The sequence below is a fragment of the Sciurus carolinensis genome, chromosome 1 (assembly GCF_902686445.1).
Source record: "Sciurus carolinensis chromosome 1, mSciCar1.2, whole genome shotgun sequence".
Classification (NCBI taxonomy): domain Eukaryota; kingdom Metazoa; phylum Chordata; class Mammalia; order Rodentia; family Sciuridae; genus Sciurus; species Sciurus carolinensis.
Window position 1 is genome coordinate 86,713,476 of NC_062213.1, and position 16,980 is coordinate 86,730,455.

Genomic DNA, 16,980 nt, shown 5'->3' on the forward strand with positions numbered 1-16,980 from the left:
TGCAGGGATCCGCTGTCTTACTGTAACCCATGATCACACTTCTGTTGGTAAGCCATCAATAAATGGAACTCTGAGTAATCTGGATCTGTTTGCCTCTTTCATGGCTCCTTGGGACTGGTTCTTATAATAGGAACCAGGTTTTCTAGAACAGGTATACAATTTGTATCTTATTTTATGAAAACAAAATATGGGGAACAGTTAAGAACTTTCTCACTAAGCTTGCTACACCCGTCCCGCTGGACTCTGCCACATCCTTAGTTCTTTCCTTCACTGTCATGCACAGGACAGGCCTCTGCTCTCCTACCTTCCCTCCCCCACTTCCTCTCCAGGACATTAACAGAGCTCTTATTCTACTTTCTGTCTTCACTGACCCTCCCCAGCACCTCAAGTACTGTCTCTCCTATTTCATTCAACCTATCTAGAGCAAGGTAACCCTGAACTTCAAAATAGGAGTCAGGGTACCATCCCCATCCCTGTGCCACACTCCTTCAACCCAGGCTCTCCTTAGTATGCATCTCCTCCTTAGTTTATATCCACTTGACCTTTTTTAAAATTAGTTCATTATAGCTATACATCATAGTGGGGTTCACTTTGACATAATTACACATGCAATGGAATATAATTTGCTCTATGTTATCCCTGGTACCTCCTCTCTCCCTCCTTTTCCCCCACCCCCTGTCTAATACACTAGTTTTCCCTCCATCTATGTATTGTTTTTATAAATTAATGCTCTATAGGTATACATAAAGGTGGAATTCACTGTGATACATTCACATGTGCACACAGCATAATTTGGTTAACCTCATTCTGTAGTTTCTCTTCTTTCTTGTCTCTTCTAGAACACAACTCCGGACAACTCCCCTCCTCCACTCCACTGATCTCCCTTGCATTTTCATAATGTCCCTCCCTTTACCCCTGCTTATTTTGGTCTAGCTTCTCCATATGAGAAAAAAATCCTGCAACCTTTGATTTTCTGTGTCTGGTTTACTTCCCATAATAAGATTTTCTCTAGTTCCCTTCACTTACCAGCAAATGACGTAATTTCATTCTTCTTTATGACTGAGGAATACTCCATTGTATATTTATATACCATATTTTCTCTATCCATTCATCTGTTGAAGGTGGGTACCTAGGTTGGTTCTGTAATCTGACTGGTGAATTGTCCTGCTATAAACATTAATGTGTCTGTGCTTCTCTATAGTATGCTGATTTTAGATCTTCTGGATATATACCAAGGAGTGGGGTAGGATAGTTGAGTCATATGGTGGTTCTATTCCTACTATTTTGAGGCATCTCCATGCTGCCTTCCAGAGTGGTTGCACTAATTTACAATCCCACCACTAATATAAGAAGGTACCTTTCCCCTACATCCTTGCCAGCATTTATTATTACTTGTATTCTTGATGATTGTCATTCTAACAAGAGTGAGATGAAATCTCAGTGCAGTTTTAGGTTTGCATTTCCTTGACTGCAGTGGATGTTGAACATTTTTTCATATATTTGTTGGCCATTTTTATTTCTTCTTTTGAGAAGTGTGTGTTTACTTCTTTTATACATTTAATGGGTTATTTTCTTTTTTGGTATTAAGTTTCTTGAGTTTGTTTTATAATTGGGATATTAACCTCCTATCAGTGGAGTAGCTGGCAAAGATTTATTCCCATTCTGTAGGCTCTCTTCACACTTTTGTTTCCTTTGCTGTTCAGAAGTTTTTTCATTTGAGGCATCCCACTTATTGATTCTTGTTCTTTTTCTTAAGCTTTAGGGGTCTTGCCCTATTGTGATGTGGAGATAATAACATCTATGGATACAACTGTGCTCTTCATGGTCACGTTAATGTTCTATAGAAACTCCTTTTCTGTGGAACTACTACCTTTGCTTTTGTCATTTGGTATTGTTGTATTCTTATTTGACAAACAAAGAGACACAGAGATGGGGCAGGTCCCTGCAGGCTCTTCCATGCAGCCTACCTGGCCGGGTTAGCCTCTGACTAATATGCTAGTGACAGGTATGTTCTTCCACTGTGGCTCTCTACAGCCTTACTAGCTGTTTCCTGCCTTTAAGTCTTGGCTCTTTCATACTTCCTTTCATTTTCCTTTCATACTGACCTGGCTAATCTCTCTCATCATACCCATAAAAGTAATCTGATACAGTCTATATGTGGTTTTTTCCTCTCTTTACAATAAGTTACTCAAGAACAGCACCTAAAGCACTGATCCACAATAAAATTTGATAAGCCACACAATTCTCCATTCAGGAAACCAATCATGAAGCCAGTTGTAATTAAATTCAGGAATACTCAACTTGGACGAACAATTCCATACATCAGCTCTAGAATTTAGGACATCAATAACTACTTACCTACCCGACCACCACGCGGAGTTTGGTTGCCATGGCGGAGTGGGCCAACGGGTGAGCCAGCCTGCCCGACCCCCACACCAAGGTCGGACACCATCACTAAGCCTGCCTGCCTGCCCCCCTACTGCTGAGGGACACTGCCATTGCCTTTGTGCTGACTCAACACACCCTCACTGGGGCTCCTCAGCTTCTTTATAGGCTGGTACAGGCATTATGAATTATTCCTGACAGCGTGGACATCATCATTGGAAGGACAGCTCCCTTCCTGAGACACCTACAGGAGACTGGAGAACCTTTGACAGGACCCAGGAGTCAAGAACAGCAGGGATTGAGCGACTCGGGACCAACTCAGAGCCACCAGGTGAGTCTCACCCACTGGACGGCCTCCCCAGATGGGGAAGTAGTCCCGGAATGCAGGGAACTTCCTGGAGTAGTGAGAACTTCCTGGCCCAGTGAGACTCCCCTGCTGGAGCCATGAACCCGGCCGACGGGGAGCATTGCAGAGGAGGGCCGCAAACCGAGAGGCTTCGGCTCAGGGAAAAGCTCCCTGGTTCAGGTGGTAGGTAGCTTCAGTCTCCAGGGAATGTAGCAGAGGGGGTCTGCTCAGCAAGGGAGTCCCTTGCAGGGCCAGGCTTCCCCAGCCCAGCAGTAGGTCCGGACCCCTGGGAATGTCACAGAGGAGGGTTTCCAGTGCAGGTGGTAGTACTGGATGAAAGGGAAGTTCTCAAAGGAGAGTTGCTCAGTAAAATTTCCCCACCGGGCGAGGCTTTCCCGCCAGGGCAGTAGAACCAGAGAGACAGGCCTAGATCAGATGTACCCCAGTCCGCAGTCTAGACCCCCTTTGGCTGACCATCAGTCAACCAGTGGAGGCACCTTTGCCCACTGATAGGGATTATACCCCACCTGAAGACAACTACCACTAGAGGGACAGTTTCCTTGTGGAGCACTGCATTTTCAAGTTCCTCCAAGACTTCAGGGTACTAAAGGCTAGGACGTGAGTTATTGGAAATCTACAAGGACACTATTGGTCAATAGAGGAAATCTGCAATATCTCAGAGCTTCACTACTAGAGGGGTAGATAGCTGGCAATATGAGAAAGCAAAGAAAGAAACTGTCCCAAACAAATCTAGGTGCTACATCAATAAAATCCAATGACAGCATGGCAGAAGAAACGTCAGAAAGGGAGTTCAGAATGTACATAATTAAAATGATCAGAGAAGCAAACGATGAGACGAAGGAACAGAGGCAGGCTTTGAATGATCACACCACTCAACAGTTAAAACAGCAAATGAGGGAAGCAAAAGATCACTTCAATAAAGAGTTACAGATACTGAAAAAAAAAAAAAAAAACCAAACGGAAATCCTTGAAATGATGGAAATAATAAACCAAATAAAAAACTCCATAGAAAGCATAACCAATAGGATAGAACACCTGGAAGATAGAACCTCAGACACTGAAGAAAAAATATTTAATCTTGAGAACAAAGTTGACCAATCAGAGAAGATGGTAAGATATCATGAAAAGAATCTACAAAAATTATGGGATATCCTTAAAAAGCCAAATTTAAGAATTATTGGGATTGAGGAAGGCACAGAGAAACAAACCAAAGGTATGAACAATCTATTCAATGAAATAATAGCAGAAAATTTCCCAAATTTGAAGAATGAAATGGAAAACCAGGTACAAGAGGCTTATAGGACTCCAAATATACAAAATTCCAATAGACCCACACCAAGGCACATTATAATGAAAATACCTAACATACAAAATAAAGACAGAATTTTAAAGGATGTGAGAGAAAAGAATCAAATTACATTCAGGGGGAAAGCAATACGGATATCAGCAGATTTTTCAATCCAGACCCTAAAAGCTAGAAGGGCCTGGAAAAACATTTTTCAAGCTCTGAAAGAAAGCAGATGCCAACCAAGAATCTTATACCCAGCAAAACTTACTTTCAGATTTGACGACGAAATAAAATCCTTCCATGATAAACAAAAGCTAAAAGAATTTACAAAATGAAAGCTGGCACTACAGAACATTCTCAGCAAAATATTCCATGAGGAAGAGATGAAAAACAATATGTAAATCAGCAAAGGGAGGAACTACCCTAAAGGAATAGCCAAATAAAGGAGAAACCAAGTTGTGTCAAAAAAACAAAAATGAGCCAAATAACTGGGAATACAAATCATATCTCAATAATAACTCTGAATGTTAATGGCCTGAACTCATCAATCAAAAGACATAGACTGGCATGTTGGATTAAAAAGAAAGATCCAACAATATGTTGCCTGCAAGAGACTCATCTCATAGAAAGAGATACCCACAGACTAAAGGTGAAAGGATGGGAAAAAACATACTATGTACATGGACTCAGCAAAAAAAGTTGGATTATCCATCCTCATATCAGACAATGTGTACTTCAAGTCAAAGTTAGTCAGAAGGGATAAAGAAGGACATTTCATACTGCTTAACGGAAACAAATCAGCAAGACATAACAATCATAAATATCTATGCCCCAAACAGTGGCTCATCCATGTACATCAAACAAATCCTTCTCAATTCCTGAAATCAAATAGACCACAACAAAATAATGCTAGGTGATTTTAACACGCTTCTCTCACCACGGGACAGATCCTCCAAACAAAAATTGAACCAAGAAACCATATATCTCAATAACACAATCAATAATTTAGACTTAACAGACATATATAGAATATACCATCCAACAAAGAGCAAATACACTTTCTTCTCAGCAGCACATGGATTCATCCCTAAAATAGACCACATTCTATGCAACAAAGCTAAATGTTAGCAAATACAAGAAGACAGAGATACTACCTTGTATTCTATCAGATCATAACAGATTGAAATTAGAAATAAAAGACAGAATAAAAAAAAGAAACTACTCCAACACCTGGAGATTAAATAATACACTATTGTATGATGAAAGGATAAGAGAAGACATCAGGAGGGAAAAAAAAAATTCTTAGAGGTAAACGAGAAATAGATCATTACATCAAAATCTCTGGGACAGCGGACTAGAGGGCGGCTGCATTTCATGTTGCTCCAAGGACGCAGGATTCAAAAGAGGAGATAGTGAGAGACTTGGGACCAACTCAAAGCCGCTGGGTGAGTCTCTCCCGTTGGGATGGGAAGGCGTCCCGGATGGGGGGGGTAGTCCCGGAACGCAGGGAACTTTGTGAAGTAGAGTCGCCTGGCAAGACGCCCCTGCTCCCCGCTGGAGCAGTGAACACGCACAACTGGGAACATCGTAGAGGAGGTTGCTCAGCACAGTGCTTGGACTCAGAGCAACCACTGGGGCTCCGGGCGGCTGCCTGAGGAGGAGCTGCGTGGCGAGCTGTTTGGACTCAGAGCGACTGCTTCTGAACACCGGGGGGCTGCCCAGAGGAAGAGGAGGAAGAGCGCAGTGGGTCGCTTGGTCTAGGAGTGACTGCATCAGAGCTACAGGCGGTTGCCAGAGGAGGAGGCAAGTGGTGAGTTGTTTGGACTCAAAGCGACCGCTCCTGAACACCGGTGGCCTACCTGGAGGAGGAGCGCGGTGGGTCGCTTGGTCTCCGAGCAACCGCTCCTGAACACCCGGGGGGCTACCCCAAGGAGGAAGAGGAACAGGGCGGGTCACTTGGACTTGGAGTGACTGCCTAGGGCTACGGGCAGTGGGCGGGAGGAGGAGACGAGAAGTGAGTTGCTTGGACTCCTAGTGACTGCGTTGGAACACTGAGCAGCTGTCCGGAGGAAGAGGTGTGTGGCGGATCTCTGGGACTTGGAGCTATTGTAAGGGGCTCCAGGTGGCGGCTCAGAGGAGGGGCCGCATAGCCAGGCGATTAGGTGCAGAGCAGGGTCCCAGGACCTAGGCAGCTTCTTGCTGGAAGAGCCTCACACAGACACGCCTAGGGGCGAAGTGAAGTTTCCAGGACTGCGGGCAGATTCTCTGAGGAGAGGCAGCCTAAGGAGACTCATCTGCGAAGGGTGAGGCTCCCAGGCCCAGGAGGTAGGTCCGGGCCCCTGGGAATGTTGCAGAGGAAGGCAGCCCAGCCCAGGCGGTAGTTGTAGATTGAGGGGAACCTCCAGGAGGGGAACTGACCAGCGAGACCTCCCCACTGGGTGAGTCTTCCCTGCCGGGTGAGGTTTTCCCACAAGGACGGTAAAACCAGAGACACAGTCACAAACAGGCCTTGCCTCACCCCGCAGCCTAGTTCCCCTTTGGATGACCATTGGTCAACAAGTGGAGGCACCTCTGCCCACTACCTGGGAATATACCCCACCTGAGGGTCATCAACCCTAGAGAGGCAGCTTCCTTGTGGAGCACCGCATTATCAAATTTCTTCCAAGACTTCAGGCTACTGAAGGATAAGAGGGGATATACTAGCAATCTTCAGGGACATTATATGTCAATAGAGGAAATCTGCAATATCCTAATGATCCACTGATTCCTGAACAATATGAGAAAACAAGGGAAGAAAATGCCCCAAACAAATCTAGATGTTACATCAATAAAATCCAACGACAGCATGGCAGAAGAAATGACAGAAAGGGAGTTCAGAATGTACATAATTAAAATGATCAGGGAAGCAAATGATGAGATGAAAGAGCAAATGCAGGCATTGAATGATGAGATGAAAGAGCAAACGCAGGCATTGAATGATCGCACCAATCGACAGTTAAAAGAGCAAATACAAGAAGCAAAAGATCATTTCAATAAAGAGTTAGAGATATTGAAAAAAAACCAAACAGAAATCCTTGAAATACAAGCAACAACATGTGTTGGCGAGGATGTGGGGAGAAAGGTACACTCATACATTGCTGGTGGGGCTGCAAATTAGTGCAGCCACTCTGGAAAGCAGTGTGGAGACTCCTTAGAAAACTTGGAATGGAACCACCATTTGACCCAGCTATCTCACTCCTTGGCCTATACCCAAAGGACTTAAAATCAGCATATTACAGAGATACAGCCACATCAATGTTCATAGCTGCTCAGTTCACAATAGCCAGATTGTGGAACCAACCTAGATGTCCTTCAATTGATGAATGGATAAAGAAACTGTGGTATATATATACAATGGAATATTACTCCACCATAAAGAATGATAAAATTATGGCATTTGCAGGCAAATGGATGAAATTGGAGAATATCATGCTAAGTGAGATAAGCCAATCTCAAAAAACCAAAGGATGAATGATATCGCTAATAAGTGGATGATGACACATAATGGGGGGTGGGGGGGTTAGTGTTAGGGTTAGAGTTAGGTTATGGAGCGGGGCAAGAATGGAGGAAGGAAGAACTGTATAGAGGGAAAAGAGGGGTGGGAGGGGTGGGGGGGAAGGGAAAAAATAACAGAATGAATCAAACAACATAACCCTATGTAAATTTATGATAACACAAATGGTATGCCTTTACGCCATGTACAAACAGAGAAACAACATGTATCCCATTTGTTTACAATAAAAACAAAAATCTCTGGGACACTATGAAAGCAGTACTTAGAGGAAAATTTATTTCATGGAGCGCATTCAATAAAAGAAGAAAAAAATCAACAAATAAATTACCTAACACTATAGCTGAAAGCCCTAGAAAAAGGTACACTCATACATTGCTGGTGGGGTTGCAAATTAGTGCAGCCACTCTGGAAAGCAGTGTGGAGATTCCTTAGAAAACTTGGAATGGACCTACCATTTGGCCCAGCTAACCCACTCCTTGGCCTATACCCAAAGGACTTAAAATCAGCATACTACAGAGATACAGTCACATCAATGTTCACAGCTGCTCAATTCACAATAGCCAGATTGTAGAACCAACCTACATGCCCTTCAATTGATGAATGGATAAAGAAACTATTATATATATACATATCATATATATATATATATATGAATATTACTCAGCCATAAGTAATAATAAAATTATGGCATTTGTGGGCAAATGGATGAAACTGGAGAATATCATGCTAAGTGAGATAAGCCAATCTCAAAAAACCAAAGGACAAATGATCTTGCTGATAAGCGGATGATGACACATAATGGGGGGTGGGAGTGGGGGCAAGAATGGAGGAAGGAGGGACTGTATAGAGGGAAAAGAGGGTGGGAGGGGTGTGGGGGAAAGGAAAAAACAACAGAATGAATCAAAAACTATTACCCTAGGTAACTGTATGATTACACAAATGGTATGCCTCTACTTCATGTACAGAGAAACAAGATGTATCCCATTTGTTTACAATAAAAATAAATTTTAAAATAAATAAAAATAACTGCTTATCAGTTTCTATTCTGCCAATTTTACTTCTCAAGGAAACAAACATTTAAAAATTAACATTTGAGATTTGGGGGGTTTTAAGAAAGAGAAAAGTTGAGAATAAAGTATTTAAAAAGATGTAATTTAACCTTAAAAGTTTCTTCTTCTTTGCTGAATTTTCTGGAGTCCTGGGAAACTTAGCTGTCTGTTTCTGGGGTGTACCCAAGACAGTCTCTGATTTCAGCCTTGGGTTGCTCAGTCTATCCATAACTTGTCTTGCATCAGAACCATATTCCATGTGGTATTTGTGAGGGGATTCTGAATCAATGAATAGGACATTTTCTGAGTCATCTTCTTTGTGGCTATCTGATGAATACTCCAAAATTTCTGCAAAAATTGGCTGGGAAAATTAAGAGAAATGCAATTAAGTATTATTTAGTCAAGGCCACATGTAAACATACCTATAATTCTTATTCTTTTATGATTATTTTCCTTAAAAGAGCTTTTTAAGTACAATATCTATAGTTCAGACTCTTTTGACACAAAATCCAACAGTAACTAATAAAAAACAAATTGGATTAGGTCAACTGTAAGACAGACATTATCTCACAGAGGCCTCCAAAATCAATATAAATATATTTCTATCTTCTTTTAGGAAACTAATTGACATGTAAACATATACACCATCTCCGAAACTGAACAAATAGAACTATATGTGAGGGTGATGCTAGTCATTATAATGTAAACACTAGAAAAAAAATTTCTCGAGGTATAGGATAGTCAAAGCAATCCTTAGGGAGAAAAGTGAAGTTCACAATAACAGAACTTAAATTTTACTGCAGAGCCACAGTAACAAAAACAGTATGGTACTGGCATCAAAACAGGCAAGAAGACCAATAGAATGAAACAGAAACCCACATAAATACAGCTATTTCATAATAGACAAAGTCACCATAAACATAAATTGGAGAAAAGATAGCCTCTTCAACAAATGGTGCTGGGAAAACTGGAAATCCAAATGTAGTAGAATGAAATTGAACCCCATTTCTCATCCTGCACAAAACTCAACTCAAAGTGGATCAAGGATGTAGGCATTAGAACAGATACCCTACAGCTACTAGAAGAAAAAGCAGGCATGACTTTCCATCATGTTGACTTAGGAAGTGATTTCCTCAAGAAGACTCCTAAAGACCAAGAAGTAAAATCAAGAATCTATAAATGGGAGAGCATCCAGCTAAAAAGCTTCTTCACTGCAAAGGAAACAATCAAGAATGTGAAAAGACAGCCTACAGAATGGGAGAAAATCTTTGCAACCTGTACCTCAGAGAGCGCATTAATCTCCAGAATATACACAGAACTCAAAAAACTTAGCACCAAAAAAACAAATACCCAACCAATAAATGGGCAAAGGACCTGAACAGGCACTTCACAGAAGTAAGACATACAATCAACAAAAACATGAAAAAAAATGTTCAACATTGCTATTAGAGAAAAGGAAATTAAAACTGCATTGTTGCAGTTGTAGTTCAGTGATAGAGTGCTTACCTAGCATATGGGAGGCACTGGGTTCAATTCTCAGCATTGAATATAAATAAATAAAATAAAGGTCTATTCATAACTTTAAAAATATTTAAAAAGAAACTACACTGAGATTCCATCTCATTCCAGTCAGAAAGGCAATTAGCAAGAATACAAGGAAAAATACATGTTGGTGAGGATGTGGGGGAAAATGTTCACTCATATGTTGGTGGTGGAACTTCAAATTGGTGCAACCACGCAGGAAAGCAGTGATGGGACTCCTCAGAAAACCTGGAAGGGAACCACATTTGACCCAGTTATCCCACTCCTCAGTTTATACCCACAGAACTTAAAAACAGTCACTACAGTGATGCAGCCACATCAATGTTTATAGCAGCTCAATTCACAACAGCTAAGCTATGGAACCAGTGTAGGTACCCTAAAACAGATGAATGGATAAGGAAAATGGGGTATATATACACAATGGAATAATAATCTGTAATAAAAAAGAATGAAATGATGGCATTTACCAGTAAATGGTTGATACTGGAGACTATCATGCTAAGTGAAATAAGCCAATCCTAAAACTCCAAAGGTTGAATGTTCTGATATGGGGAAAGTATACACAATAAGTGGGGGTGAAGGGGAAAAGAGAAGTTCATTAGATTACACAAAGGAGAATGAAGAGAAGGGGGGGAAGATGGGAATAGGAAAGACAGTATAATGAATCAGATATAACTTTCCTATGTTTATATATGAATATAAAACAAGTGTAACTCCACATCATGTACAACCACAGGAATGGGATCCTAATTAGAACAAGTTATATTCTATGTATGTATAATATGTCAAAATATACTCTACAGTCATGTATATCTAAAAAGAATTTTTAAAAAATAAAAAAGTCTTAGATTTTAAAAGTCAATGTGGAGCTAAATAGCATTTATTATTTTTTAAAAATCAAATACAAAAAATATTGCCTCTTAACTTTTTTACCACTTTATTTCACAAAGGAGTCCCATAGGGTAAAGATGAAAACTTCACTTTTCTAGCATAGTACCAGTATTTTCCAGAGACTAATGAGAAATTGCTAATATCAACAGAAACTTTTCTTTTCTTTTTTCCCCCTATTCTGAGGATTGAGTCTGTTAGTATTATATCTCTGAGGTACATCTCTGGACCTTTATATTTTATTTTGACATAGGGTATCACTAAGTTACCCAGGCTGTCCTTGAACCTGTGATCCTTCAGCCTCTTGAAAAGCTAGGATAACAGTTGTAGGTTGCCACAACTGGCTGAATAAATAGTCTTTAAAAATGAGTCACTGTATCCATTATCTAAAATGTTTCTTCTTTCTCCTACTCAAATTTCTAACCTTCCAAAATAACCACCTGTTAGAAAACTGGATTATAAAATTGAATTGTTAAAAAATTACATCACATACCAATTCTGCAGGAGAATCAAAACCTCAGTTCTGACGTTTAATGTCTTTGTCCAGGCAAGCACTAAAATTTGTGTGATAAAACTGTATTTCCTATTACTTGCTTTTGCATAGTCTCAAATCAGCAATAATTTATACTTCCATATTCTAACTGTCCAGTGGACTAGCCCCACCTATTTTAGTACTATACCAAATTATATATTAAAAGTGATCTGCACACTAAGTTGAATGGGTCTTCTGAACCCTATCAACTGGTAATGCAGGTATGAGCTTCCTGGTAAGGAGCCCCATTCACTTTGATGGATTAATATGGACTATGTCCCTGGCAATGTAGCAGGCACTTGGGAAAAGGGTTGTAAAGAGGACAAGTTTGTAGGTACATGTGTACACATGGACACTGGTTTTAGGGTAGCTCTAGAGTTTTCATAATTTAAGTTACATAAAGGCTTATCAGGTTTGACCTTTTCTGGGGATTATATAGTTAAGCCCTTTTTAAGAGTCTTAAAAAAGACATTGTCCGTCTGTACACTTCATCAAAAATACTGCTTGGATAGTTACCTGCTATTAGGCATGTTAATAATTTTTAAAAAGGAAAAAATTTCGAAAGCAAATGAAGAACTTAATTCCATTACCTTTTTACCCTTTGGGTTTTGTTTTTAAATCACTACAGCTACTGGCTCACCCATTAATTAAGCACCAGGGCACATGTTTTCTCCAGAAGATGGCTTCTGAATAAATATTAACTATGACCCACCAAAAGAACCAGAGCAGTTTAGACTGCAAATGATGCTCCTTGCCACTGAGATCTTTATATATTACTTCAGAATTCCATGTTTAAATAATTTCATCTTTTTGTTTAATCTTTTCATTAGGATAAAGTTTTGTGCTTCACTCTAGAAGTCTCTGAGCCTCAACACTATTGCCATTTAAGGCTGGACATGGTAGCAGGGGCCACACTGTGCACTCTAGGGTTCTGCATCCCTAGCTAGATGGCTCACCCACTAGGTGACAGTAGCATCTGACCCATCAGTCATGACAATCAAAAATGTGTCCAGACACTTTTGCCAAATTTTCCTTGGGGGACAAAAAACACCCCCACTTAAGAACCACTATTCTGGAAATAAGTCAACAAATAATAATCAACCACAGGCAGCTTGTGTTGGGGACTTACATGCACATGTGAAGAGGATTCACAGCACTCCATGGGGATGAGGGAAGCTGCACACAAACACTTATAAAATACTGTGGTAGGAGTATTGCCATAGAGATATGATTTGAACTCCAAAAACACAGAAGAGAAACAAAGTCAGGTAGGGCACAAGGATAAGGGAAGTAAAGAAAGGAGTTAAAGTACCAGAAAATTTTTGTTTCCCAGGATCTGCCATCTGAAGTGGAATGCTAATAAGACAGAGAATGGAGGAAGTACAACCCCTGGAGAAAAAATAGTGTGAACAGGGAGAACAGAAGACATGCAGAAAAATCTGCAAGAACTGTTTAAGAGATAAGGCTGTAGAATGGTCTTGGGAAACACAAAACAGTATCTGCTTTATTCTGAAGCACAGAGGTGCCAATAGCAAGGTTAAAAAAGGAACTAACAACATCAGATGCTAATGTGGAAAACGATTATTGGACAACCGTCTGAAGAACAGACTATAATGTAGGATAGGGAAGGCAGAGTAGGAACCATGCCAGCAGGTTGGGAATGCAGAAAGCTAAAAGGCTCTTCCATAATCAGAGCCAAACATAAAAAGGATCGGAGTGGTAGGAGAAAGCGAAAGAGACAGATTTGAAGGAAAACAATACAACCACACTTGACTCTCAGATGTTAGGAATGAAAGTGAGTGTTAAGTCAAGGAAGACTCCAGGCATCCAGTTTGGGCAATAATTAAGGGAGATGTATCCACCTAAAAAGAAAATTTGGGAAATATATGTGGAGGGTGAGATGCTAAAACAGAATTTGGTTTTCATATGTTAATGTTGTGATGCCTGTGGAATGGTTGGAGCAAAATGACCAATAGGGAGGTGCTCTGGGTGTCTAAAGTTTTAAGAATTATTTGGTATGGAGATACAGTTCTAAAAATCATAAGAACAAAAACAAAATGTGAAGGCAGGAAAGTTGGAGAAGGTTGTCCATGGAAGTAAGAAGAGAAAGGCCAGGTTGGAACCTTGGGAATACCATCAATATTTAAGTTCTCTTCCAGTAGGGACAGAGAAATGTGGTTTTGATTTGACAAAAGGGAATTATACAGATATAAGAAATCTATGAATCTTGAATCCTGGTAAGAATATGCTTTGGAGGACAAATGGGACATGATGTGAAAATGGTAGACCTAATGCTTCTTTTAAGAAGTTTAGATCTACACATTTTATTTTCTTTCCTAGAAAGGATGGCATAAAAAGAAATATTTGCTCAGTTATGCATAACTGATATGACAATATTGAAGTTAAAATCGTGAAAACCATGAAATCCAAGTGAATTTCCTCAGAATAGAATTTAATAGCAATGTACTGAAAGGTACCAGGAGTGTTTGAAATCTGCAAAACATGGTCAGCATCACTGAGTATTTTTAGATGTATACATTTTTATCAATCTTGTGGGTATGAAATGGTATTTCTCCTGTTTAAATTTGCATGTTCCTAATCATTAATAGGGTTGAAAATCTTTGCATTTGTTTACTGCTTTATATTTCTTCAGTGAACTGCTTGTTCATATCCTTTACCCATTTATCTCTTAGGAGAATCAATGAACTTTTTAATCACCAGGATCTGTGTGCTACACAGAGAATTGTTATTAAAATTTAACCATGACAGAAGAAGGACATAGTACACAACACTGTCATTCTTTCTAGTACTTTAAGAAAATTCTTTCCACCAATATACTGTTATTCCTGATAGGTTACCTACTGCTATATAAAGCAACCCAAAGCACTTGAATAAAATTTTGGCTGAAAATTTTATTCTTTACAAAATAATTATTACTAAGAAATGAATTACCTTGTGTAAATTATGAATTTCAAGTACCAAAGATTTAAAATTTCATCTTTTAAAGCTATTAACATTTTCCATTTTTTCCTGCTACCTTTGAAAGGTTAACCAACTCTTAAAAATTTCATAAAGGATTATCTTTATTTCATCTACCTACCTACCTACCTAATGATTAAACTCAGAAGTACTTTTTACCACTGAGCTACATCTCCAGCCCTTTTTATGTTTCATTTTGAGACAGGGTCTTACTAAATTTCCCAGGCTTGTTCTTCAATTTGTGATCTTCCTGTCTTAGCCTCTCAAGCAGCCAGGACTACCGGCATATCCCACTGCTCCTGGCTTATTTTCTTCATTTTTAAAGTCCAGTTGTAGCACTAATACAGAAGTATACATAAGGATCTTTTATAACTGAAAAATAACTGCAGTGTTCACCAAGCAAAAGGTCACTACGTAGCTCTTGTCATAATTTGCTAATGTTTAAAATATAATAAAATTATTACTATCAGTTTGTTTTCCTGATACAAGAAACATTGGAATGATGAATGTTAATGAATTAACATTAAAATTACTTAATATTAATAATTAGTATTAACACTAATATCAATTAGCATTAATATTAATAATTAATAGTAGCTCTAAATTAATATCGATGGTTAATATTAATTTTAAGTAGCATAAATGACAAGGTAAAAATATGAGCAAGAAACAGTTCCTGTGAAACCTGTCACCAAAGGCATGCCAACATATCTGTCTTTGGTGCAAGTCACAATTTACCAAAACCATAAAGTGTTCAATAATGACCTAGTTTCCAGTTGGCTGTGATAGACATCTAGTGTAACTTACTTCTGACTCCTCTTTTCAGACAACCAGTCAACCTATTCACAAAGGGGCAGCCTGTGAACCTCCAGGTGGCCACAGGGCCCTCTCAATCTCAGTAACTGTGTGCCTACTCTCAGATCACTTTCAGGGATCAGGGTTACATCCCTTCATGTAGACAACAGACCAAACCTGAGCCAAACAGATTCTTTTTTTTCCTGATTTAATTCAAAACAGAGTATGGGAAGTGGAAGCTAAACAACATTAATGATGACTCACTGGATGAAAAGATTATAAGCTACTGGTGGAATGGTTCATAGGGCTGCCTTAAGGCTTACTTTATTGGATTCAGGACAGAGAACATTGTTCCAGTAAGTTTTTTTAAAACAAGCAGGCTAACTGTCTGTTACATATCACCAAATAGAGAAAATACTCCCTTAAACAAATATTTATTTGGTACATACCATGTGTAAGGTGTTATGTAAGATAAAAAAGACACAGTTCCATAAAAAGCTTTAAGAAAAATAAAGAATATATGCATGGCCCATATGAAATATTCCAAAGTGATAAAGAATGGAGCCCTTATTCTGACTGATCTGAAACTAGCAGACACACTAGAAGAGGTAAAACATACATTAGGCCTCAAAGACAAAATGGACAAAAGAACTAAACACACACTTCTCAAAAGAAGAAATAAAAATGGCCAACAAATATATGAAAAAATGTTCAACATCCACTGCAGTCAAGGAAATGCAAACCTAAAACTGCACTGAGATTTCATCTCACTCTTGTTAGAATGACAATCATCAAGAATACAAGTAATAATAAATGCTGGCAAGGATGTAGGGGAAAAGGTACATTCATATATTGCTGGTGGGATTGTAAATTAGTGCAACCACTCTGGAAGGTAGCATGGAGATGCCTCAAAACAGAAGGAATAGAACCACCACATGATCCAACTATCCCACCCCACTCCTTGGTATATATCCAGAAGATCTAAAATCAGCATACCATAGGGACCACATCAATGTTTACAGCAGCACAGTTCACAATAGTCAGATTATGGAACCAACCTAGGTGCCTACCTTCAACAGATGAATGGATAGAGAAAATGTGGTATACATACACAATGGAGTATTCCTCAGTCATAAAGAAGAATGAAATTATGTCATTTGCTGGTAAGTGGATGGAACTGGATACTATAATGCTAAGAGAAAAAAACCAGATGCAGAAAGTCAAGGGTGGAATGTGTTCTCTGATATATAGAAGCTAGTGTAAAACTGGTGGGAGGAACAAGAGAGAGAAAAGAAATGGGGTGGAATGTCATCAAAATAAAAGATTGATCAGCGGAACAGAAAAATGGGAATGAAGAGGAAGAAGAGGGACAGGATAAGGGAAAAACAGTGGAATTAATCTAACCCAACATTCTAATGTACACGTATGAATACACTACAGTGAATCTCACCATCAGGTGTATTCACAAGACACTAATTTTTTAAAAATGTGGATAAATAGATGAATGGAGGAAAGGGGAAAGGGGGAGGATAAAGCAGAAAGGTAAAGGTAAGTACTGAGGATTAATTGAAGCAAACTACACTTCTGTGAATTCATAATTAT

The 16,980-nt window shown here is 39.4% G+C and overlaps 1 protein-coding gene across 9 annotated transcripts in view; it reads right to left on the bottom strand.

The window, feature by feature from the left end:
* Positions 1-16,980, bottom strand: part of Spidr (scaffold protein involved in DNA repair) — a 434,237-nt gene that overhangs the window by 285,413 nt on the left and 131,844 nt on the right. For all 9 annotated transcript variants that reach the window (XM_047546455.1, XM_047546929.1, XM_047546285.1 and 6 more), the window contains one exon: positions 8,753-9,003. In XM_047546455.1, the coding sequence (XP_047402411.1) occupies positions 8,753-9,003 (251 nt within the window). The remainder of the gene's footprint in view (positions 1-8,752; positions 9,004-16,980) is intronic.